At 37.3% G+C, this 26,803-nt stretch overlaps 1 protein-coding gene across 3 annotated transcripts in view; it reads left to right on the plus strand.

The window, feature by feature from the left end:
- Positions 1–26,803, plus strand: part of LOC135939548 (suppressor of lurcher protein 1-like) — a 213,717-nt gene that overhangs the window by 19,207 nt on the left and 167,707 nt on the right. Inside the window, exons 2-3 of one of the 3 annotated variants that reach the window (XM_065484014.1) lie at positions 16,475–16,519; positions 19,248–19,311. In XM_065484014.1, the coding sequence (XP_065340086.1) occupies positions 16,514–16,519; positions 19,248–19,311 (70 nt within the window). In that variant the 5' untranslated portion in view covers positions 16,475–16,513. Of the gene's footprint in view, positions 1–16,474; positions 16,520–19,244; positions 19,312–26,803 lie in introns of all 3 variants that reach the window. The other 2 variants (XM_065484013.1, XM_065484015.1) reach the window with 2 other exon arrangements.

Here is a 26,803-nt window from a genome sequence, read left to right on the forward strand (position 1 = left end):
CGAACTAGAGGTGTATTTTCGCAACAGGTATATGAAAGCGGCCTGCTTTTGGCCATTTAAAGCGTGTTCATCTCGTCATATTTCTGTCCGTTCCAGTCTGCCTCTTGTCACTCGTGTCCGTCCGCTGCGACTGCTCAGTTGCCTAGCTCCTCTTAATGCACTTTTAATGAGAAATCGAGCGCTAAATTCCTCCAATTGTGCGCGTCCCAGCACACACATTACCAGCAGAAACGGTGGGTGGAAAGTGGGAATGTCGTTTTTTGTTTGTCGCCAACCGAGATGCACGAGACCGAAATCGCTAAAAGAGCTCTGTTTCTCTCCGCTAATTAAACTTTTTGTGCCTCTCGGGACTTTTCGGTCCTGAGTGCGCACTTTGCCGCGCGCGCTCCGTTTCTAAACACTTTCGCAACGGTACTTTCGAAGAAACGACGTAAATTAATATCGCGAATTATTTCCGCTGTATTAAGAGAGGAAATGAAAACCACTTTTTCTGAAAAAGTTGGAAATGGGAATAAAAATGGCACGGAAAAGTATTCAAAACAATTTTCGAACTAAAAGTTCGTTGACATAAAAGAGTTCTATGAAAGAGACATTTTTTTACGGTTAAAGTGGAAAACGTTCTACTTTTTTAAACAGTCTTTCGGTGCGATATAAAAATGAATCAATGTCAGTTTCGTTTTTAGGATTGTTTTTTCACTTGAAACATGTCGATCTTAAGAATGTGATCTAAATATTCTGTAAAAAGAATCGATTTAATCTATTATTTTATATAACCTATAACATGTTGAGTTTTCGGAGTACGTGTTAGTGGCCGCAGTGATGATGGACTACTTTGGTTTAGCGCACGCCTCTATTGAGTCTAGTGGGAAGGCAGGCTTGAGTTCATCAACATGTTATCCACTCGATGAATGGACAGACCAGACTGGATGATTGCATCTGCGCCAAATGTGTTTGCCTCTCGCTTAATACCTCTCGCAATGCCTGCGTATAATCAGAGCGTACTCAAGTGCAAACTGAAACCCTTGAAAACCAATATGTTTGTTTGGTATATTCACGCTGAAAATCTGATGCTTCAATCGAGCAAAAACAAATGCACGTAAACGAGGCAAAAAATTTTTTTATAATAATGCTCTCCAATGTGATTTGGAAAAATATACTGTCGGCGTCATACTTTCATGTAGTTTCTCCGGTTTTAAAATGGAATGTGGGATAATTAACACATCATAATAAAAAATTGGGTTTTAAATCCTCACTTTTGAAGTAACCGGTTGCGCCATTTATTTACGGTTTTAAGAATGTCCTTAGGCAATTCAGATTTTTTAAGTTAAAACAAAAACATCTCAAATTAACAGCCCTAGTTTATCTTTTCTTTTTCTCTTTGTTTTCAGAAGCACTGCATTCGTGACTCCAGTTGTGGGGATAAATGTGTTACAAACGTAGAACAAACTGTCTCACTGTGTACCCTCGTTAGAAGTTGCGCTTGTTCCAATCCGATTGGAAAGTATTTTGAGCAAAAAAAGGCAACAACTTTTTATTTAATAAAACCGTTTATAGCTGCTCTCAAAAGGGAATTACATTTGGGAGGAGTTTGCTTTTGCTTGGCCGTCACACACAGGGCGATTCGGACGAGAGCAACTTATTTTGCACTGTTAGAGGCTGTGTGTCAAAAGAAAGAGGCCCCGAGAGGCTTTTCTTCGCTCTTGTGTATATTGATTCGTCAAATGAACGACTATGTTTTTCTTGCAGCACTCAGTGTCCGTATTTTTACTTCGCAAGAAGCCTGTTCTTTCTTTTTCTGGATACTTATGTGCAGCCGCAATTATTCACCCGACCTTGGTATTAATTGCGGCTCTTGTTGCGGCAATAATTTTTAACTTATTGCCGGAGCGTCGCAGCGGGGCTCTGCGAGGCCATTTTCCAAATTAATGTGCCTGCTCTTGCTCGAAACTTGTCTTGCTTTGTTCGCAACACAACTCCCGACGAGAGGGACAAAAAGTCGCGCTCCGCAGCTCTGCAGAAATAAGTATAGTCGTCATTAATATTCGCTCTAGTTATAAATTCAACGCAAATGATGCAAATTTCCTGTTTTGTTTATTCGTCGCGGGGCAGGTATGCAGCTGCGCCCTCTTAATAGCATTTTTATTTTGTCAAAAACTTTGGCTTTCCCGCAGGTCACCCAAAAGTTTCAAACTTTCGAGAACGTTCAAAGGACGAAAGGGTAAATCAAATGATGATGCGGCAATTTTCATACTCGAAAGTTGCAAGTTGGGTTCCAGTCCGGCGCTGATGAGGAGTTTGCGAATTTTAAATTACCAGTTAACTTTTGTTAATTTATGAAATTGAATAATCTTGTGCCGGGGACATCAGAAAAGTGGGACAAAAAACTCTATATGCCAAAATTACAAATCGCGATACATATTTTTTATCCTCTTCCTGCAGAATTTGGGAATTCTTCACAGAACAATTAATTAAATTGAATGAGATGAACATAAGCATACTTGGGCTTTGAATAATTTTCTCTATGCCTCTCATCGAAATCTATCCAACGGCATCTCACATCTCATACGAAAATTTCCTTGCTCAAGAAGTTCCACGATTCCCAAAGGGCAGACGATGCGTGGCATTTGAAACTTTGCAGACTATTTTCTCCAAATTTACACAGTGGCGCCTAAGCAAATTTTGGCTTTGGCCCAATCCTCGGAGAATGATATAAATCTACATGAGATCAAAGGTTTCCTCGAATTATGCCGTATTTATCCTCTTTAAACGCGGCACAGAAGCGTGTTTTTCGGAGCTCTAGCACCACTATATGGTGTCGCTTATTTCCGTGTTATTTTTTGCTGTTCTTTCACTGATGCGGGCATGTGTGTGTGTTATCAGCATCAATCATGATCAATCAAAATGAAGATCTCTGCTTTCCCCTGTCCCGGTGACGAGCCTTTCGAGCGCAAAATTGAATTGACGCCGTGCTGTGTGTGTGCGTGTGTGTATATACGAGCGAGAAAAGCTGCGAATGCAAGTTGCAGAGAGTGAGCTGGTTGACGCCCAGCAACTTCCACTCAATTTGGCTGAAAAATCAAATCACAAACAGCTACACAGCGCCTGGGCTTGATTATTGGCGAGAATTCAAACGCAAGGAAAAGCGCTCGTCTCGCGTTCATTCGCCAATTTGCAGCCGACACGCCCCAAGGATATGAACAATTTTGGCGACGACCGACGGACTGCTGCTGCTGTGATTTCCATTTCGACGAGAACGACACGCGCTCACACACACGCGCCCCCGTTTAATTGCGCATTCCATGCAAATCGGTGCGTATTTGTGTGTCGGAATTCTCTCTCTCTCTCTCCTCACTCGTCACTCGATGGCTGGCTGAGCGCACAGAAATTGAATTACGCACGGCAGCAGCATAGAGATTTGCGCCGAACATCAATCACGATGCGAGCCTGGTGTGTTTGTTTCGGTTAAACACGGAGGAGAGAGAGAGGAGCTGCAGGTGTGCTAACGTGAGTTATATTGCCAAGTGCAAATTCCCTGCCGATCCTGCGGTCTATATATGCCAGTTGTTAGCACGAATTGAGCCATATTTTTTGTTTTAATATGTAACAAACCAACGAGAGTAATTATAGAAACCACTGGGGGGTCAAATTCACGCCGATATGGCGTCTGGTAGAGCACGGCGGGAAAATTGCAAACGTAAAACGAAATTGGCTTGAAAAAGGTCCAATAAATTTATCGTGAAAATACCTTCTGCACAATTAATATTTTCATTTTTATTTCTCCTTATTTATTCCGCCTTTTTTACGCTTCTGATTGGCTACTGGACTATCTCCCGATTGGCCTCCATTATTACGACGCCATATTGACTTCAGACCGGCGGGAACCAACACAGATCGCTACCCGGCCCCCGGTGATAAAAACAAAAGTTTTTAACTAATTATTTCGTTCTCGGAAAGAGATAAACGCGGTCAATACTACAAACTACCCCACTTTGCATGAGTCGACCATAATTAGAAGTAGCTCTCGTCCATAAACTGACTGAAGTAGCACACTCAACAATCAACAGTTCAATTAGCCAGCAACGCCAACAGCCGCGCTGCAGCATCACAATTGAAAACTATTGCCAATTACCATAGTTAGGAGATTCAAAGGAAAAGCAAAACTCGTATCGAACGCGAGAGCGAGTTGCAAGTGGAGTGGATGCGCCGTTTCTGCCGCAAGCACGTTTGCAGAATTTCTCATGGCTGGAAACTACCCGAAAAGTTGTCGGCCATGCGCTGCGCTCGCTCGAGAAGTTGGCCAAGTGTGTTTGGCTGGCAAATTGAGACGCAAGAGCCGGAATAAGGCTGCAATTTGCGCTCGGTCAGTCTCGCTGGATGGCTGGCTGGCTGGTTTGCTGCGGCTTGTTGTTGCCGAGATGATTAAGTGGCCTTTGCTATTTACTCGCCACTCGGCCCCGGCAGCCGGCAATTATTTTCATTAATTGCGCCCGACGCCAGGAATTTCATTAAAAGTTGAGCGAGAGCATGTAATTTGGGCCTAATCAGCCTGTCAGACGCTAACTCGTTCTGCCAGCCAGGTCGACTCTATCTTCCAAACAAATTCATATCTTCGCTAACCAGCTCCGACTCGCTACTCCGCGCTTGCCACATGTTCCAACCAACTCGCAGCTAATTTTCTAACCCTGCACACTTGCACCGCAAGTGCGAAACTAAAGTGTAACATGGAACCTGTTATTAAAACGGTTGGAGACAAATATCTAAGGCTGGAAAGTTTGTACGGCAAAGTGTTGTCAGCTCTTACAATGACAATTGTTTAGATTTTTCTAATTATACAGCTCAAATCCGAACAAGTAATGACTTCCCCAATGATGGTTTTTGGTTCATTTTTTAAATTAAAAATCAAACATGCATAATAATATGGCTTGAATTGGATTGATGCAGGGCAAAAATTGAAAATTATAGGAATTGCAGGCTACAATGAGCAGTTGATTAGATGTCATATTATATTCAAGAACGAAATTTACTTAAATTGAGTGGGATTATGCCAGCCAAAAATGTCGGCAAGGGACAGTTATTGAACTTTTTCCAGAATTGGAATCCTGAAATTTTCAATAAATGGATTCCCGGATACAAATTGAAGTTTAAAGCTTGAAAAAATAGAAACAATAATTTTAATTCTAGAAAAATGAGTTATATAGTGAAAAATTCAAAAAGAGGAAATAGTTAAAATTGAAATTCTTGCGTGGCACTAATTAAATTAAACAGTTTAGCAAAAAATTAATACTCATGACATGAACAGTATAATTGAAATGATTTTTCTTTCCTTAAACATGTACCACAATTTCATATTTTAAACTCAGACAGCTATTTAATATGCAAAGCGGCCTTTAACTGTAGCCATACAATAATTTTCTGTTGTATTTCTCTGAGATGGCCAAAATTCTGTGACATAGTGGGGCTTAAAATCCTCTTCAATAATAGTTTTTTGATATATATTTCAACATAAAATTTTACACAAAAAAGACTCTCAATATATCCCACGAAAAGGGTCATCCTAATTCTAGCTGGACACGCTTTTGTTACATAAATGTTTCAGAGCCTTTACATAAAAGGGAGGAAAATTTGACGAGAGTTGTAGTCGCATTAGCACGATATAGCACGGACCTGCTGCAACTCGAAAGTCGCTTCCTGTGCCGCTGCGAAGGCTGCTTTTTGCGAGGATGGGAAAGCGGCCGAGTGTTTTGCAGCTAATTCCCGATCCGGCTGCATTATTTAGCACGGCCCCGTTCGCCCCGTCCGCATTGTGCAGCTTCCTTGCGCGCGCCTAACGAAAATTGATGTGAATATAATTATGACGCGCGTGCCGAGCAAGATGTACGACCCGACACAACGAAATTCGACCGGCGCCAAATTGCTTCTTCTTTGCAGAGTTCAACTGCCATCAGAAATATGCCAAATGGGGTTGCCAAACAACTTGAAAATCTCTTCCAATTGAATGAAATACGAACAAGCGATACCCCTCAGAGTTATCAGATGTTTTATCTATGCGAGCAAAGCAAATTATTTAAAAAATAAAAGCTTTATTTTAATATGCATTAATTCTTCATTTGTTAGTCAGCAAAAAACTCTTTTCATTTAACTTTAATTAAAAATAATGGTTTAAAATTTTGACGAGTCTTGGAAATGATACATTTTAAAAATTAAAAATGTTATGAAGTCGAGAAAACGTAACACGATTTACACGATACATCAGACTTAACTCATTGCGTTTTAAAATTTCGACAAAATATACATTTTGCGGGTTGTACGGTTCAATTTTGGAAACCTTTATGATATCTCTGTATTTCATCTCACCGTGGAGCAAATTAATTAGGTGTGCTTTGGATTCCGCTCGACAAGCCCATTAAAATTAACACCAAATATGTTTATGTCCTTGGTCGAGGTCAAAGTTCACCATTGTGATTTTTTATTTAAAAATTTGGAAACGAGCTCATGATTTTGGGATTTTGATCACGTGCTTATAGTTGAAAATTTCATAAAATGTGTTCCTTTTCAGTTTTATCTAGAAATTCCTCTTCAAATAAACTGGAGGAAATGATATTTTTCGACTTTTTCGTATTTTGCAAACTTCAAATTTGAGGTTTTATCTATCAGAATTGTAAAAACTACCCACCGTTAGACTCATCTCGTCCTCCCCTGACCAGCTGAAGGGTTTAGAGGGTGATTTCTCCCCACCCCTTTTAACCCCGTCTCTAATTTTAGTTGCAAAATGCTCTACTAGAAATAAGAATGCTTTCTCAGCAATGAAAAACATTTTAAATTATGTGTGTGTTCAGAAGTCTTTTAAGGGTAATTGTCAATTTTACCGACTTTATTTCTCCATCCTGAATTTTACATATGTTGTTAGGGGTGTTTCATAGTGTGTAACCTGAAATTTTGAGCAAAAAATTCGGGGGCTTTTGTTGGGAAATCGCAATTTTCGAAAACGGAAAATTTCAGATAGTAAATCCGAAATATCAAGGTATCTTCGGTCCAGATTGGAATTTCGATGTAGTTTTTTCACCTCCACACGTAACTTTTTCAGTAGAACAAATTTTCCATTGGTCAAAAATTTATAGGTCAAAGGTCAAGGTCACAAATTCGCGTGCAAAATGTTCAATTAAAAATATCGCAAAATACGCCCCCTCGGATTTTTTTCATGAAAACGTAAAAAATGTAGCCCTGAATTTGTAGAATCGAATGGTGAAGAGAAATCGATGGAGACTCTGATAGATCGCGAAATATTTTGAATTTAAGGATTCGTGTCGGGCGTCCGGCACGACGACAATATCATCCGGTGATTTTACTTTCGTAATTTACGTCGGAATTTGATATGTAACCCACATGTTATGCATATGATTACCTAGAAAAATAAACGAGCTTTCTAGTGGTGTGCTTAAATTTTGTTTTGGTTTCAAACTTTTCAAGTAATAGCGGCGCGCGAAAATAAAATATAAATATTTCAAATTTTGATATTTTTGTAAATCTCAAATCTCGGGTTCTAACCATCAGAATTGCAAAAACTACCCACCGTTGGACTCGTCTCGACCTTCTCTAACCAGCTGAAAGGTTTAGGGGTGTTTACCCTCCACCCCTAACTGTAAGACGCTACATTTTTTTGTTTTTTTCTAGGGGGTTGAAGTTTAGCAATTTAGGGGTGGAGGGTAAACACCCCTAAACCTTTCAGCTGGTTAGAGAAGGTCGAGACGAGTCCAACGGTGGGTAGTTTTTGCAATTCTGATGGTTAGAACCCGAGATTTGAGATTTACAAAAATATCAAAATTTGAAATATTTATATTTTATTTTCGCGCGCCGCTATTACTTGAAAAGTTTGAAACCAAAACAAAATTTAAGCACACCACTAGAAAGCTCGTTTATTTTTCTAGGTAATCATATGCATAACATGTGGGTTACATATCAAATTCCGACGTAAATTACGAAAGTAAAATCACCGGATGATATTGTCGTCGTGCCGGACGCCCGACACGAATCCTTAAATTCAAAATATTTCGCGATCTATCAGAGTCTCCATCGATTTCTCTTCACCATTCGATTCTACAAATTCAGGGCTACATTTTTTACGTTTTCATGAAAAAAATCCGAGGGGGCGTATTTTGCGATATTTTTAATTGAACATTTTGCACGCGAATTTGTGACCTTGACCTTTGACCTATAAATTTTTGACCAATGGAAAATTTGTTCTACTGAAAAAGTTACGTGTGGAGGTGAAAAAACTACATCGAAATTCCAATCTGGACCGAAGATACCTTGATATTTCGGATTTACTATCTGAAATTTTCCGTTTTCGAAAATTGCGATTTCCCAACAAAAGCCCCCGAATTTTTTGCTCAAAATTTCAGGTTACACACTATGAAACACCCCTAACAACATATGTAAAATTCAGGATGGAGAAATAAAGTCGGTAAAATTGACAATTACCCTTAAAAGACTCCTGAACACACACTTATCTAAAGCGATCACTCTAAATAATACCACTCCACAACTATTACAAATCTAAATTAATTTAAATAAATTACAAAAGATATACAAAATTCCAACGCAATAGAAGTTTTTACTTTTCCAAGGAGGTTGAAATTTTGTGACTTGAGATTGGATTGTGTCAAAAAATATTTATCACGCAATCTTTAAGTATAAAATATGATCTTTGTTTTTATAATTCTTCGTTATGGTTGCTTGTGATCTCATGCCAATTTTGTCGTTTGTTAAAATTTATACAGTTTACTCTTTCTGCAGTGTTTAATCGTATCATTTCTTACAAAAATTGGTAAAAACAAAATGAAATTTTACCAAGAATTCAATTTTTCTCAGGCTATGTTATCTAATATTTCTCTGTGTTGTTGCTCGAAAACATTTTCTCGGGAAATTCACTCAGAGCACACGCGGTAAACCTGAATTTTGAAAACAGCAAGCCGGATAAAGTGAGCTCTCTATGCTGATAAACACTTTCAGCCGAACAAAGTCTGTTGAAGTAGGTCGAGTTTGCGTGCGTTGCGTTATCTTCAAAAGTATTTTAATGAAGCGTTGGTGGCGGCGCCGCCTGGCAACCCTAATTGCCTCCCTCAGCTTGTGTTCTCCACCATCGCCGCCGCCCCATCTTTTTGCCGTCAAAATTCGTTTTGTTTGCGTTTTCTTTGTGTTGGGTGCCGCTTTTTATTCATGCGCGCGCGGCCTTTTCATCCGCGGCTTCATTTTTCTCCAATTACTATTCACGCAGTGCGCGTTTTGCTCTCTCTTTCGACTTAAAACTAATGAAAGAGCCTTTTGTTTCGGCCGCCACCAAGAAACTCGCTCCAGTTAACTTTTAATGTGCACCAAACGGCCTGCTTTTCTGATTAACACTGGCAAAAGCATATTTCTGCACTATAATATTCACATCTGTGCTATTCAGGAATATTTTTTTGCTCCTAATGAGCAGGGCAGTGCGTTCTATATTTTAACAGTATCAATGTAAAACAAAAAATTAAAACGCGTAGATTTAGGAACTGGATTTATTTTTGGTCTAGAGAGACTCTTCTTGACAGAAATGGGTCATTTTCGAAGCATTGGAAAGTCACTAGATTCTAGACTTCTGCCGGAAAATTGGCAGAAATCGAGACAATGTTTTTAAAATATCTGAGCTGACTATTAGCAATAAACCATGCAGCTCCCTCCATCTTTATAGTCAAGAAAAAATCAATTAAATTAATTTTTGAAAATAAAAAACACGATGCAAGAAATTTTTTGGGGAAATGAAAAAAATGATAATTTTATTAGCTTCCATCTTGGTTCTACGATTAACCATTGACAGTGTTTTAATTTTTTTTTAATTTTATAAACATTTCTATAGGATTTAATTTTCTTTAGAACGCAGCGGGGGCCAGATGTGCGATAAAATCGGTTCCCACTGCGCAGATCCAAGATGGCGTCTGAATGTGGGAAGCAAAAAGCTCTCTTTGGATTTCCGTACGAGTGTCAAGAGTTTGTTTTACGATTCAAAAGACACAATTAGTACAAGTAAGCAAATTATACGTCACAATATTGACCAAAACTTGGTTCTTTTCGCGCATTTTCATGTGACCGTTTTTTCGCGCCATGCTCCACCGGACGCCATATCTGCGCGTCGCACGAATCTGGCCCCTGCTGCTTTAGAAGTGACTTTGAGTTAAAATAAACAGGATTTGTCTCTCTTTATGCTGCTCAAAGGAATTAATTATACCGTTTTGTCTAGTGGCAAAAAAAAACATTTCTGCTTGGAAAGGTCGGCGGTGAAATTAAATTGGCTCAAGTGAGTCCGTGCGTGTTGACCAAAAGGAGGCTTGAAAATCAAATGCGAAAAACTTTGCGAATAACTTTCGACGAGAGTTGCGCACACTCTGCGGCGGCAATCCATTTAATAACCCCGCTTTGGAAATTGGAAAAGCCTCTATTCCTTCTTAATCTCCTGCTCGAGTTGACTGACTGCTGACTTCTTGGCCCGTGCAACTTTTGCCTCTTCGCTGCCTCTTTCGTGGCCGATGACACTCACGCGAGCCGGAAAAACCAATCCGGCGTGAAAGGCGGCTTCGCCAAACTTTCTTTCCTCGCTGATTAAAATGCAGCGTTTTAATTACGCCACGAGACCTGATTAGGTGCCAAAAACGCCTGTCGTTCAGTGTTCAGTCCATTCGTCTTGATCTATCTTCAAGTATATATAAAATATAGATTTTGTTCCGCCAAAAACTGAATGTTTTTCAGTATTTAATTTAAAATTAAAATTCAATTTAATAACAGGGGTCTCCGAGGAAATTTGTCATTTTCAGGGTAAAAATAAAAAATCAATTTTTGTCTGAAATATTTTCGTTTATATTTTACCACAAAATTGGAGAGCATTTTAGTTTAAAAATACTCAATGACCCAATTACATGATCTCCAGGGTTGAAAATTGCTGTGCATATTAATATCATAGAAAATGTTTATGTTGAGTGTACCCCCAGTAACAATGGAGAAAGTTTTATTAGAAAAATATGTATATTGCAGCTCTCATAAAACACAAAATTGCAATTTTATTGCTGAGGTCAGAAATGAAAACACTGAGGGAAATGTAGCAGCTCTTCGCTTTGCGACACAAACACACGCTACACGTTATATTTGTTACTCTGCTATTTTCTGATGATCAAACCAGTGTGGGTTTTGTTTGGAAATCAAACGCCGCGGGGAGTGAAATCGCGTAAAATCACAAACCGATTCATCGCATTCAGCGAAGCGATCAAAAACAAAACAATTGCTGCTGGCGAAGGGTTAATTACTTTTTGCTTATGAACGTTGACTTTACTTGAAAAATCGGTATTTTACGCCTAAAAATGCTTCTGTGTTTCTGTTGAAAGTACGTTTTGAAGTGTCCATTTGTTCGCTTTGTTTGACAAAAATTCAATTCCATTCTGTGAAACAAATCATGTTGAATTAATTGTTCCAAGAATTTTTCTCATCATTTGGATACAGAAATTTCTGTCTGAAATATTCATTTCCATAAATATAAAATTTACCTCTGATCAGAAGCCAGCACAAAATATTTTTGAATAATGAAAATACGATTAAAGGAAATAGATGTTGAAAAAAATCATTTTGATGGGCTAAAAATTATGAAAATCGGAGCAGAGCCGTTGGAATTTTCAGAATCAGCAAAGTCAAGCGCTGAACAAAAAGCGGACTAATTGTGACGCCATTGGTATGTTAAAGCCGCTGATGTTTAGGTCGCACTACCTGATTGTTGTTCCTTGCCAATTGTTTCCAGAACCAACCTAACAATCCTTGAAAATATTTTATCCATCGTCTTTATCTTAACCACCCTAAGCAGTGATGACGTCACAACGTATGGCTGCTCTCTTTTTCCAGCGCTTTAAAACAAGGACGGCAGCCGATTTTAAAAATTCCAAAGGCACTCAAATTTTCTGAATTTAGCTTCACAAAAAGAAAATTATAATCTTTCAACATTTGGTGTCGTTTAAAAGTCCTTTCAACTGATGGAGAAGCAACGAAAAAGCCTTTGAGTGGTTAGGAAAAACAGTTAAATTCCGTCCAAAGATAATTTGCCATGCTTTTATGCTATCTTCGAGCCGCAAGAGGCGCTCACTCAGCAGCACAGACGTGGTGCAAGTGCGGCAGATGCAAAAAACAATACCTTTTTGAGGCACGCATTGATTCCTTTAGCCTTGCTTGTTTTCTATTATCGCTCTGCAGGAATGACGTGTGTTTTGTATGCGATGGGACAACCATATTCCCCTTTGAGGCGCAGCTCGCTCACTTTGTTTCTCCATTTCCTCTCGTTGTTTTGGTGCCTTTTTTCATCCATTCTGCGGCACTTTAATTGCCATGGGATTCTGCGTCATGTGTGTTTTATTTCCCTCCCTTTCTCTCTCTCTGTCTCTCTCACTCGCTTTTGCCCTCTCGCCGGTTTACTTTATCGCGCTGCTTACACGCTCACATACATTCGTATTAAGAGAGCGAAAAGACGACGAAAGAGACCTGTAGGCTTTCTTCGCGATTGTCTTTCCTTGTTTGTTTGTCTCTCTCTCTTTTCTGTATACCTGCGCGCTGTATTTGCTTTCTGCCGCGCGTAATGGATATGTCATCGCTTGCGACGGATTTATTTGTTTCTTTTTTTGCTCGTCCCTGCACAATTTTGTATTGCACTAGATCTGTTAAAGTTCTTTATTGAAAAGTTGTTCATCTAAGGGGCAATTACTATATGAATGGAGAAATATATATATGAACACTAATATTTTTTTTGATAATTGTCATTAATGTTTAAGAAAATGTGCGTTGATTCGTAAACAAATTTTGACGTTCAAAATGTCGTTAGTTAAAATAATAGTACTTTCCCCTTTTTTGCTTATCCTTAAAAATTCTTAAGAGATTCAATTGATTTTAAATAGTTTTTTTTTACTTTTTCCTCAGTGGCCGGGCTATAAAAACATATTGCAAAGAGTCATTTCATTTCCTATTTTTTTTTGTTAAGTAATAAAATGATCTTTACGTGGGAAACAAATCGCTCAATTATGAATTTCTTTGTGAGTGCTGTTCTAATTTGTAACAGTGCTTGTGATTGAACTAACTTTGAATGCTCGGCGCCGCTGAGTTAATTATTTGCCCTTTCAGAACTCTCCACTCAAATTAATTACTCAAACAATGACGTGAGTTTGCGTGCGACCCAACTATAGATTGAAAACAAAACAGCTTGCTCTGGTAATTTAAAGTTTGCAACACTTCAAATGCGTGAATATTGTTTTGAAACAGGTGCAACCGTAGTACTCATTGAAAGTAGAATCAGTGAGTTTTAATTGAATGATACCTGCTGTAAATTTTCGAATTAATCACTCAACTGAATACATTCATTTTCCCCTCAGGAATAAACTCCTTCTTTTAAACTGCATAAATTTACAAATTTGCCATCAAACTGAATTTTATCACTTTTCTAGCGACCTTTAAATTGCGAAAAAACGTGGAGGGGGATTTTTAATTTCTCTCCTTGCCACAAGAAGCGCTAAGTCGTGAGTAATCCAGCAGTGTGAGGGGGCTGAAGGCACTTTATTTCAAATCCAAAGGATTATTGCAAAATTTAAGGGACAAAATTTGTCGAATTATTTTTTATTTGGAACTGAAGATTCGGAAAATCATAGTACCGTTGGAATTTTTGGAACCTGCCTCCACATATAGCCGTCAAAAGCCCTGGACAGTAATGAGCAGTTAGTATGTTGTGACGTCATCACTTCTCAGGGTGACTGACTGAGATATAAGGTTGCATCAATTTTTCATCTGCTTGCGGGGTTTTCCTTCGGTGCTCATGCAATTTAAACCAACTAACACCAGCAAAGAATAACAATCAGAGCAACAGAAGCTGCGCGAGTCCAGATCATAAGTGGTCTTTACACTGATGACGTCACAATATGGCCGCTCTCTCTTTGATGGTTAATGTGGCAGCCGATACAAAATTCCAACGGCAACCTGTGAATATTAAATTTTCATATCACATTGTACTTAATCAGCATCCATATCCTTTTAAGTAATTAAAAGCATCCCACGCGAAAGCCAATTTACCAAATTTGAGTCAAATAAATTTAGGCAAAAAAGCATCAACAGGATTTCCATCCCATTTTCGCCATTTTCACATCTTCTGCTCGGCAATGTGGTGAAAATAATAATTGAGGCCACGAGTGGAAATCGATTCCGTGTCTGTGATCGCATTCATTTGGCCGTCGGGCCGCGAGTCGAGTGCGAGTGAGCGCGAAGCAAAGGGCATTCGTCAATTTGGTCCGATGATTGTGTGTTTGATGCGATTACCGGTGACATATCACGCCCGGCGGCTCTGCGCGTGCATAATGCCAAATGCATGCAAATTGTCCACCGCGTAATTACCGTTTTGTGCTGCACTCGAGCCAGCCAGCCGCATACCCGCCTGAATACAAATGCAGCCATTAATAATCGAATCGGCTCTCTGCACAATTGCACACACTATCCGTCAAATATCTCTCTCGCGGGAAATTTGAAATTTATGACGCTTTATATTAATTTCCCTTGCTTTGTGGTAATTATGATAGAAATATTTAGAAAAAAAGCGTTTTTTGAAATTTATTCCGATCTAAACACAGCCTTTGAATGATAATTATATTTTTAAAATCAGATATATAAATTTGACGATTGACGCCATTTGTTTAGTTATTAAAATATTATTTGGCTTGATTGTCAGCAAACCAAAATGTTTGTACGTGAAAAATTGTAACAGATTAACAATTTAGTCCATTGTTAACACAAATTAAGGAATAACCAGCCCGTTGGCTCGCATTTTTAAGGCATTCTCAGGAGTGTCAAAGCAATGAGAGGTATTTGAGCAGTTCGGAGATCTAATACTGGCTACCCAATGTCAGAGATGGCAAAAAGTTGTTAGTTTAGTGACTCGAAATGCTCAAATTGCTCAACGGGCTGGTAGAAAGCGCTACTTGCTGGTTTGCAACTTTCCAGCACGCATGATTTGGCTTCACGGGACGAATGTCTAGCGTTTCAAAAAAAAGTCCTCGGTGCGGAGGCAAGTGGCCCTTGAGTGGGCTGGGTCCCTGTGTGCGCCCATGTTATCCGTTCGCGGTGTTTCAGCATTCGTGCCAGTGCAGTGCGTGCCCTTCCCAGTCCTCGGACAGGGATAAAAAGAGCAAAAAATAGAATTAAACAAAATTATAGTACAAATAAAATTCACCCAGGTATTCGTGATAGTTAAATATTTGTTTTATTTTATATTTATTGGAAAATTTTAATTTTTTTGTTTCATGTTTCAACAAATGAAACTGAATTATTAGTTTTAATTAAACTGCATTATTACAAACATTTATTTTAAATACTGGCAGAACGTATTAAATAGAAAATTTTACTACCGTTCTGTTTTTAGTGCTTTTACTGTTGCTATTTTTCTTTAATGAAATTTAACCTTCACTGCAAAGACAAAGAGTAGCTGAGCAAGATTCCTCTGCGTGCATGTTTCTATTTTAGATGAAACTAAAACATCAGAAACATGACGCTTCGCAGTTAATTTGCACGCTTTAGTGCCTCGCGCGATGATGAGATGCCACACGAGATATTAAAATTCATAAACAAAGGCGCACACATTCCACACACGAGGTGCATGCAGCTGGAAAATTAGACTTTTTTCATACTCGCGTCCATAAAATGTATGATCCAACTCGCAATAAAGTTTCCTTTCGCCTGCCTGACCGGCGAAATTAGCTCGCAAACTCGATTCTTATTACTAGGAAAACACTCTCCAGAGATGCTGGCTTTTAATATTTATTAAACATTTGCTTAGTGCGGTGAACGGAAAAATGATTACGTTTGTTGCGGATTAAATAAAGACCGATAAAATTGGGTTGCTGTCAATTTAAATTGCAAATTAATCCTCTTACCAATCAGAGTCGGTTGCTGTTGACGCTGATCACTTTACATATTTGAGCAGCCCTTTCCCATATTGACAACTGAAATGGGAATTAAAAACAGAAAAAAATATGAATGCGGTTTGGCTAATGATGCTACTCTTTCCTGCTCGAAAATTTGCGGTTGAATGAATTTTGCTCGGGATATTTTTGTTTACCCTCACTCACCGGGTCAAAAACAAAATTCACTCTTTCTCATCAGGGAAATCACATATACCTTTGTTTGGCTTGATTTTCGAATGAAATCACAAATACTACATAAAAAAGCGATGGGAAATAATTATCATAAAATATTCCTCCCTCGAGAGTTTGTAAGCAATGAGCGAGCAAACCGTGTCGCAGCGTTAATTATTTCTAATCCGCCTCTGTGTTGAGATTTGTTGATTAGGCTGGGCGGGGCGGTGCCCAGGATAGGATTGTTATCGTCATATCGTATATACCACGACTAGTTCCACTAACTCTGTGTTTGCTGGTGTCTGTTGCAGATGTAGCGGCGGCCGAACAAATGCCCACCGCATCACACCATGCAGGTGAGTTCCATTGTGAATTAATCCCCGAGCCACCCCCACTACACCCACCCCTTGCTAATTAATAGGGATAATGCAAGGGTGCAAAGAGCTATTTATGCTGCAATGACTTGCAATGCATTAAATTTAATGAATTATTTTATTTACATTTAATATTGATATTTTTAATGCAAACGTTTTTTTTTAATTTTTAATTAGATATTAAATTATAAGGGAAACAAATATCCGTATTGGTTTGTACTATAAAAACTTGCCTGCACCTGAAGGAAAGTATATAATGGAATAAGTTTAAATCGAAAGGTTTACATCGTATTACTTTGTTATGTTCAGGAGAAGACTGGCACAGCAAATCCCCGGAAAAATACTTATTGACAAATCATATTCCACTCTCTGGATTCAGGTTAAGCCAAAATTGGCCTAGGTAGCGCTGTAACATTTTTTAGGAAAATGGTTGAAAAAATAACTTGTTTTTCAAATGGTGAGTAATATGGAGGAACGTCTCCCTACTACTTTAAATCTTATTTTTGTTTCACAACAAAGAGTCTCCCAAATAGTGCATAGATCTCGACAAGATGATGAAAAATCTGCCTCAAAAATATGGTCAAGCGTTGTACAATTTTAAAAATACTGGCAAAATTGTGATATTAATTGCAGAAAATAAATGTATTCCTTGGAAAACGCTTTATAATTAAAGCTAAAAAAACATGTTCAAGTTTTTACTATAAGAAGCAAGAATTAATTATAATATTTTTCCATTGTTTGGTTTGTGTATCAATCCACTTAAAAGGCTCCTGAATTACACAATTGAAGCCAAAATTGACCTAATAAAACAACATGTTTTGAGAAAAGTGTCTGCATCTACAAAGTTAGCATTCTTTTCAAATGATGAGGACTGTCTCCTTATGTACTTGATATCCGATTTTATTTCAAAGCAAAGATTTTCCTAATCGAAATCTGCCAAGAAATTGTGGTCAAGCGTTGTAAATTTTGAATTTTTACAGTAGCAAGGTCCATTTTTGATTATTGCAAATTTTGGAAAATATTTTTTATTGATCCACTGCTTTTTGCATCCAACAATTCAAATAATTTTCTATTGTCGCCCTGTATCGATCCGCTTTAAAGAGGAATGATACTGGAAAAGCCTGGAAAATGCTTGTTGCCAATGCATAAACTCGTCCCTTAGGATTCAGTTAAAGCCTAAATTGACCTAAGGAGCGCTGTAATTTTTTTAGAAAATTGGCTGGAAAGTTACCGTGCTTTTCAAATGGCAATGGCTGTCTCCTTACTTGAACTCCGATTTAATTTCAAAACCAGGAGTTTCCCCAATAAGTGGCATACACCGTTGGACAGATCTCGACCAGAGGAATCGGAATATGCCAAGAAAATATGTTCAAGCACTGTAAATTTTGGAGAAAATTGGCAAAATTTGAATTTTTACTGTAGGAAGGTCCTTTTTTATTATTGCAAATTGTTGAACAAATTGTTTATCGGTCAATTGTATAAGGCATCCAACAATTCAAATAATTTTCAATTGTTGCCCAGTATCATTCCACTTTAAGAGATAATGCATTCAACTCTGGAATTTTGAGAGAAAGAATGAAGTTCTATAGCCAAGTATTAAAAAAACCCAAATGCTTTAAAATAATATAGATCTCTCTTTCTAAGAACAGCTTCCAGTGCAGCTGTCTCAAGATATCTCTTCCGTTTCAGAGTTGTACGTATTACGCTTATAATCTGTTGATATTGAGAAAGTTTAACGCGACGTCTCGATCATGTCGTGGAAAGGAAACGGTGCACTGAACTAGAGTGAATTGCGCGTTGGTGGCAGTGAGCTGCTGAAATTAATTCTCGGCTTTGATCAAGTAATCGAAATAATTAGTCCGGAATCGGCGCTCGGCGCTCGTACGTCTTGTGCGTCGAGCGTGCGGCTAATGACAGACGTCTCCGGAGTTCAAACCACTCACAATCCCACCGCTGTTTGCGTTCCACCTAATTGCAATGTGCCAATGCATAGGATAATCAAAGACGCTCTTGTGTTGTGCAGAGCAGAAGAAAATTGCTCTCATACCAATTTACTCCTTTGTTTGTACAATCTGCTGTGCTTGGAGAATTTCAGTTCGCAATTTGTCAAGCTTTGTCGAGTTTGAATTGAATCGCCATTCATCCGCAGTTAATCAAATTAGGAATTATGAATTGTATCTAAAAGTGTTCAAAGTGTAAAAGAGGTTCATCTCTACGTCACCAAATTTTACTGAGATTTTTACCATATTTTCTCGGCAGATCTATCCAATGGTGTCTGAAACATTTTGGTGTTGCGAAATAAAATCAAATTTCAAGTAAGGAGACAATCAACACCATTTGAAAAGCATGCTAACTTTGATGCAATTTTTCTAAAAAATTTAGATTTGACTGAATACGGAGAGAGATCTTTTTATGAATTTGCAATTAGAATTTTCCAGAGATTTGCAGCTGCAAAAATTCCTCATTTTGGCATTCCATCCGTAAACATTTTGAAATATTCTTTACCTTTTCATATGTATAACACGACGTGACCATCATAATGCGGTTTGTTGGGATATATATTGATTATATTTGTCTGTTCACCACCATCCCAATATTCGCTTGACCTGGACGTCATGTTTACCCCGTGACAATGCGTGTGTGTGTGTGTTTGTGTTTGCTTGTTGACGGAATGATTTGTAACTACAAGTGAGTGCGTTTGTTGCAGCAGCAGTGCCGCCTGGTCGCGTTCGTCACGCTGCTCATCGTGGCCGAGCACAGCGCCGTCAGTCCAGGTAAAACGACATTTTTCTCACCTTTAATATACAAAATCTGTGTATGACAATGAAAAGTTAACTTTGAATCAACGGCAGTTTATTTTTATAAATGGATGTAAATATGTGAGCTTTAAAATTTTAATTTAAAAATTAAATAACTTTGAAATACATTTTTATTTTGTTTATGTTTGTGGCAGTGTTAAAATCTATTTGTTCATAAAACTATAGTTAAAAAAATAATTCCCCTTAACTAATTTAAACAAAGAATAATTTAAAATTACGTATAGCGGAGCCTAAATTTAATTGAAATTGAATTAAAAAATATTTAATCTCAAATGGTTTGGGATCAGAGTACAAAATTGATAAGCTAAAAGCTACATATTAAAAAATAATAAGGAGTGCATCATTTTAAAGCCAAGAAAAATACATGTGCAACTGCAAAGTTTGATCGGATGAAATTTCAAACGAACAGTGGCACCATCATCTATTGTCAGCTAAGGAAACTGTAATTTTTTAATAGGAGACCATACACGTATTTTATGGCTAAGAGAGATTAAAATCAGTATTTCCCAGCTTGAGGTTCTCGTACGGAGAATTTTTTGTAAGTTGTGTGTGTACAAATTGGTAGAATTGTTCTAGTTCTCGATATTGTTTTCCGTGGAGTTGTTGGCGAGAGTGCTTTTTTTCGGGAGCCACTTATTTGCGGTCATCAGGGCACAACTGGATCAGAAGAAATGACCAAATAACTCGGTCCTAAGCACTGCGCAGATCTTGCTTTATTCGCTCCATAAATTCGGAAGTGAGGAGGGTGCGAAGTTCTCTACTCGAAATGAGCGAGGGACGGACGGGCATCCTGCTCTCCACCAGCACCAGATACAATCGCAACTTTTTTCATTTGATCGATGTTTTCGGCCGAGAGTCACGCGTCCATCTCTTCTCTTTTTCCTCCTTTCTCGGATTTCTATCACTCGAGATTCTTCTCTCGGTTTGACCGGCTCTCTAGTTTTTCCTCTCTCTCTCTCTCCGGCTCCCTTTTCACTCGGCCGACCCTTTATTTGCTGAGAAAAGACTTTTCGCTTCTTATTTACGGCCGTTTCGACACACACACGCGCGCTCCCGTGCACGGCCCGCCGGCTGCCTTTCCTGCTGATCAAATATGAAATCTCCAAATAATAGGCCGGCCGCAGTTGCTGCCTTTTCGCCGTCTTGCAATCAAAGGAGCCCGACCGCCGGCTTTTCACTCCTAATCACTCGAAATGAGAGAGCGAGCAGCAGAGGCTTTTGCGCAGCTAATGAATTACTTCACCGAATTCAATTTTGGCTCTGTAAATTACGGCTCGCATCGCCTCCTGAAAGCAAAACCGAACGAACAGAATGAATTTCGGGAACGGAGCCGGAAAAGCCTTTTTGTATTTGATCCGAGACGCAAGAGCTTTTGGTAAAACCATACAGGCTTGAATTTTAATGCTGGGAAATTGAAAAGCAGGGAATTTTGCGTTCAAATTGGCCGTTGTCAGGTTATTTCAGAGTTTGGGGAGATTGAATATCGTGAGAAATAAAAACCTGCTGGTTTTTCAGTTCAGAAAATTTGAGAACGAGGAAAAATTAAGCAGTAAGAGGAAGAATTCGTCTCAATGAGGGATTTTCGAATTAACTTTTTCTAAGAAGAGAGAAAATGGAGGCCAGATTCTACACGAGCCAAGTGAAAGGACCCAAAGCTAAGGGAAAAATAACATTTTTTTTTTAAATAAAATATAATGAAATGCCTCGACAAATGATAATTTTAATCAAATAGATAAATTACGAATTATAATAAAATCTAGTGATGATGGACATTTCAAGCCTTGAAACCTTGTTTTTTGAAGCAGCAAATTATTCGAATAAAAAAATGAAACCTCAAATGAAAAAAAAATAGGTAAACTTTAATGTTGCTAATAGCATTTTCTTTTTAATTTTTTCTAATGTGACCAGAGGTGCAGTGCATCCCGTTTCAGATTTTGCACCCCATTTCAGAATTCCGAAATGGGGTGCAGAGCCGCGCCACGAGTTGCGCCGTGAGCCAGCAGCCGCCAATATTAGGTGAGCCGCCGCAGCTGCGAGATTTAGGCGGCTAAGCAGGTTTAGCCAGCAGCCGACAAAAATTAGGTGGCTCAGATCTCTAGACCAGATTGAAAACAAAAGGGAAAAGATTTGCATTTAAAACAAATTATTAGAGTGACCATTTATTACGTGTTTTTCATCACATTCTAAGAAACAAGAGTTCGAAAAAACAGAATTTTTTTTATAAAACCCTCTGTTTTACGGTTTTTCGTAGGATGCTACGCATTTTCCCAAAAAAATTTAGTAAGCTGCCTGTCACTGACAAATTAAAATATAATATACACATGTTACGTGCAACAAAAGGCTAAACTAGTTTTGTAATTTAAACAACTTTTAAATAATAAAATAATTTTTTAAAATTTTATTTAAAAATTTAAAACTATTATAATATACATTTTTAAAGATTTTACTCATTTTTATAATGTAAATTTTTAAATAATTAAAAACAGACGGCGTTAGTAAGAATAAAGTACATAATTAAAATTCATTTACTTTTATTTCATTCTTTAATTTGCACTAAGAAATTTATATCACAAAAGGAGAAAAATATTAAAAAACTTATATATTTTCTGGTGTGAAATCATATATATTCGGGGGAAAAATGAAGAAAAATTAGTAAATTCGGGAAAACAAAAATTGGTGGAATTTATGGCTCTTTATTTTCCCGGGAAAAGAGTTTTAGCGCGAATTGCTAAGAGAGGCTTAAATATTATACTGTAATTGAAATGAGGGCTAGATATTTTGAAAATTTAGGCTCAGAGAAAAAATAACAAGAGAAAAATATTTAAATCAGAACTAGCAGGGACCAATTAAAAGTGATATTAATTAATGGATAATTTCTTGATTGACTAGAATTTGAGTTAAGATGAAACTATTTAATTTTAAATTCTGAAGTGTATATTAAATCTCTTTTACAAAAATTTCTAAGGAATCAAACCCCTGTCTTTTTATCGTTTTTATAAAGTATTACTCCAAAAGTGAATTAAAAACTTACTCTTAATTAAAAATTGAGAACTACTTTGTTGATACTTAACTTTAGTTTGGAATCTTTACAACTCGCATTTATTTTCTGCAATGGAGAGAATGTTCAGCTACGAATCATTTCGATTAAAATGAAAATGGTGATGTCTATGTTTTTGTGTTTTTATTTAAAATAGTTTAGAGAGTCATAGAAACGCATACTTAACAAACCATTTACTACTCATATTTCAAAGCTTACGGCTGCATTTATATGTTTACTAGAAGCAGCTGTGCAATTAATGTACTACATTTTCTGATTAAGGTTGATTTCAAGCGAAATGCACAAAGAATCGTCTCATCCATTTACCAATTGAAAGCAGACTCCTTTTAGCGGACAAATTAGCCATTCAGGCGGCAATTTGAAAAGCGCGCGCTGCTCGCTCGCCGAGAGCAAGTTGACGCTAATGATCGGAGCAAATTATCCGGCAAACCGGCGCGTGTGTTTTGCTGCATTTGTGCATTAGCCAAAGTGCCCGCAGCGATTCGACTTTGCTTTCAAACGAGCGTAGGCTTTTAGTCGGGCAGCAAAGTTGCGCCGGTTGCATGCATCTCCAATCGACTCGCGCGCTGCATGTCGTTTCAATTATGTATACGGCAAGTGTGTCAATCGCGAGACTGGCTGGCTGGCTGAACGTGACATCGTAATTTGCCAACCTGACGAGACGCTGCAAAACTCGATTTTCATCAGCTCAGTTTCTTATTGGCTAGAGTAAATGACACAAAATAAGGAATATTTATGCTTTAAAATCTCTTTTCAATAAAGGTGCAGAGGTAATATCAGAAATTCTGTCAGTTGGATTCTTCATCATGCTGTTTATATTTTCTTTTTAAACCAGATGATACTTCAAACACATAAGTTTCCATCCTCCAAGACGAATTTCCCCCAATTATTAGTGTTTTTTTTATTAAAGAGGAATGATACTGCAAAAGCCTGGAAAATGCTTGTTGCCAATGCATAAACTCATCTCTTAGGATTCAGTTAAAGCCTAAATTGACCTAAGAAGTGCTGTAATTTTTTTGAGAAAATTGGCTGGAAAGTTACCGTGCTTTTCAAATGGTAATGGCTGTCTCCTTGCTTGAAATCCGATTTAATTTCAAAACCAAGAGTTTCCCCAATAAGTGGCATACACCGTTTACAGATCTCGACGAGAGGAATCGGAATATGCCAAGAAGATATGTTCAAGCACTGTAAATTTTGGAGAAAATTGGCAAAATTTGAATTTTTTATTGGAGGAAGGTCCTTTTTTAGTATTGCAAATTGTTGAACAAATTGTTTATCGATCAATTGTTTATGACATCCAACAATTCAAATAATTTTCAATTGTTGCCCAGTATCATTCCACTTTAAATTTTAGTCTTTCATCAATTTACGAGTAATTTTTTCAGCACAATAATTTATGTTTCATTGTGAGAAGTTGATACAGGCAATCGGCACTACCACAGTGTAATAATAACCATCATAACGTTTTCAATCCTCCGCCGCGCGAAAATAGATCTCTTTTTGAAAGCAATTAACTCGCTAACCACTCATACCGAGAAAATTCAGCTTGAAGGGAGGAAACTTTTGTTTTTAAACTATCATCTGGTTAAAAAATAAACAATATGGGCACACATTCCCAGTCAGCTAATTTAAACGTTTTTTATAGATTCAGAAATATTATTCAGAAATTTAAAAACAGTTGCTCAACGAATCTCTATTGAGATTTATCAGCTGGAGCAATAAAATATTTTAAAGACTTTAAAAAAAATCACAAATATCGATCTTATCTGAATTTTATTTTAGATTGTAAAAAGTTTCATTTATATAAAAAAAATCAGTAACAACAAGTGGAAAAATATGTAACAAAAGTTCTACAAATCTTTTCATTCATCTTCATTTGGAGAAAGTTATATCAACAACTACAGTTGTGTTTTTTTTTACTTTGAGAAGAATAAAAGAGCTTTCCAAACTCACTTTGTTGTTGTTAAAGTATCATGGAGAGAGACAAAACCTAATTTTACTTTCCCCCGCCCGAAATCCTGCCTGGCGCGGTGACTGTTTGAAGTTTCCGTCATAAAAAATTTCAGCGCAGTTAAAAAGTTGCCTCTCGCACGAGTTTACTCTGCAATTACAAAGAGCCTGCTAGCAACATTAATTAGATCGGCTCTGGTGTCGTGCGAAACATGTCTCGGAAATAACTCTTGGCGTGCGCAAACTTTTTAAGCGGGCTGCTTGCCTGCCGCCGACGAATTATGCCCGCTGCATGTAATTATAACATAAACAGACCACGTGAAACACAAGGTAAAAGACTAGTTATGTGTAATTTGTACACAAATTTTAAATACTTTATATCACAAAATAAATCAATTTTATTTATTTATTTTTTTAAATATATTTTTCATTATTTTATTCCAAATTTAAAGCTTGTTTTGAAATTTAAAAATTTGATTTACTTGGAAGATTATATTATTAAAAATTTATCTCATTTTGTAAACAAAATTTTACATAAATAATTTTGCATTCCATAGTTATTTAGTATCCAAATAAAATCAACCTACAAAGCGGCGATGATTATAGATATAATATAAGCGTAAAGATCATTAATAATTAAATTACACAATGGAGTTTCTATATGATTCCTTTAAAACCGTTTTAAGTATTCTAATTCAACCCGTTCACGGTTGTGGAAAGGAAAAGAACAAAAAACTGTATTAAAAATGGGAGTAAATCCGTTGTTTTATTTTATCAATGTTTATTCACTTATTTACCAGGGAAAGCATTTTGTGCCAAGTTTTTCCAACATAAATGCCGAGCAGATCTATCAAATGCAGCTTAACAAAAAATCCTGTTTTATTGCTATAAACAATTTTAATCCAATAGTTAATCAGCAATCGGGATGGATTACTGGCGTGAATTTCATGTCGGAAATGCAGACGGGAAATTGCCGTGCACAGCGCCGTATCGACAGTTAAACCGTCGAATCGCTCTCGGCGGAAATGGCGCCGAAATAATGTCATAATTCCGGCGATAATTTAGTCCTCTCTCTCTGCTCAAGCGCTTCGCGTGTGAGTGTGTCGCAGAGGCAGCGCCGGAGATTCAATAAAACTGATACGATCGGTTCTGCAGGCAAAATGTATTGAAATTTTCTCGCTGCTCGTTCACGTCAAGCAAATGTTACGGAGGGGACGTGAGAGAAAGACAATTTTTTGTCCCAGCGTAGGAGTTGAGGTGATATGTAATCAAACATTTATTTATTACTTGATAACCAGCTTTGTAAGAAACATGTATAAGTTTAAAACAATTTTTAGTTTAAATATAAGGTAATTTTAAAATACATAGTTGCACTACTTGATATTTTATATCTATAACAGAAAAAAATATATTGAAAGTTTTTATTTAAAATAAAATATAAAAAGTATCAATTTTTTATATAGTTTAATTATTTTTAAGTAAATAAAATATTTACAAAATTAAATTTTGTTTTGCTATATTTTTAAAATAATTGTGACCAATTATAGTTGTTAATGAAATGTACACAATAATAATCGTAGTTTGAACTGTTCGCACGTCTGCTTAAACCATACTTATTGCATATATTACTATGACATATTCTCTTAATCTCTGATCAAAGTCAATTGTAAAGTGTCAAAAGTAATTTTACAACATATATGTATGCGATTAATAAAAAGAAATCATCTTTCGTCCATGACGTCCATCTGTTGCTAATTAAGCTCAAACCAGAGCTTTGCAGACCAACAATTAACAATAAGAACATGTTGCGTTGTTGACTGCAGTACATAAGTAGTTCATTGGGTTTCTTTTCTATGAAATTTAGCAACATTTAACCTTTACAATTTTGGTAGCGGAAAAATTGCACAATTTTCAACGACCAAACGCGAATTTCCTTGTTGCAATAAAAGGGCAACAATCTATTCGACAGTGAAAATTTGGGTGTTTGTTGAGTGGTGAGCATTTGACCGCGACCAGGACGAATTTGCAATAATAAAATCACCACATGTTTAGCCTATTTTTTCAAATATTTGAATGGCAACCTTGGAAAGTTTTAGCTTGTTCCTTATTTTAAAATAGTATTTCAGGTACCAAGTAAAGGAAAAAAGGATTATTGAGATATTTTCTGTGTATAAAACTTTACTTTAATTCCAACCTTAATTTTAAAGTGTTTTCAAATCAAAAAACTTTGTATTCTTGATATTCCTTACAACTCCAGCAATTTGAGGTTGCTCTGCTAATGCGCAATAAAATCCCGACTCAACCTGCAATATCAATCATATCTGATTATTTTCCCGATCCGTTGTTCTTGACCTATTTTCCCTGCAGAGAAAGACAACCTCTGTTAATTTCCATCCAAACAATGCGCCCGTGTATCTTTGTGCAGTCGAAATTTAGGTC

The sequence above is a fragment of the Cloeon dipterum genome, chromosome 3 (assembly GCF_949628265.1).
Source record: "Cloeon dipterum chromosome 3, ieCloDipt1.1, whole genome shotgun sequence".
Classification (NCBI taxonomy): Eukaryota; Metazoa; Arthropoda; class Insecta; order Ephemeroptera; family Baetidae; genus Cloeon; species Cloeon dipterum.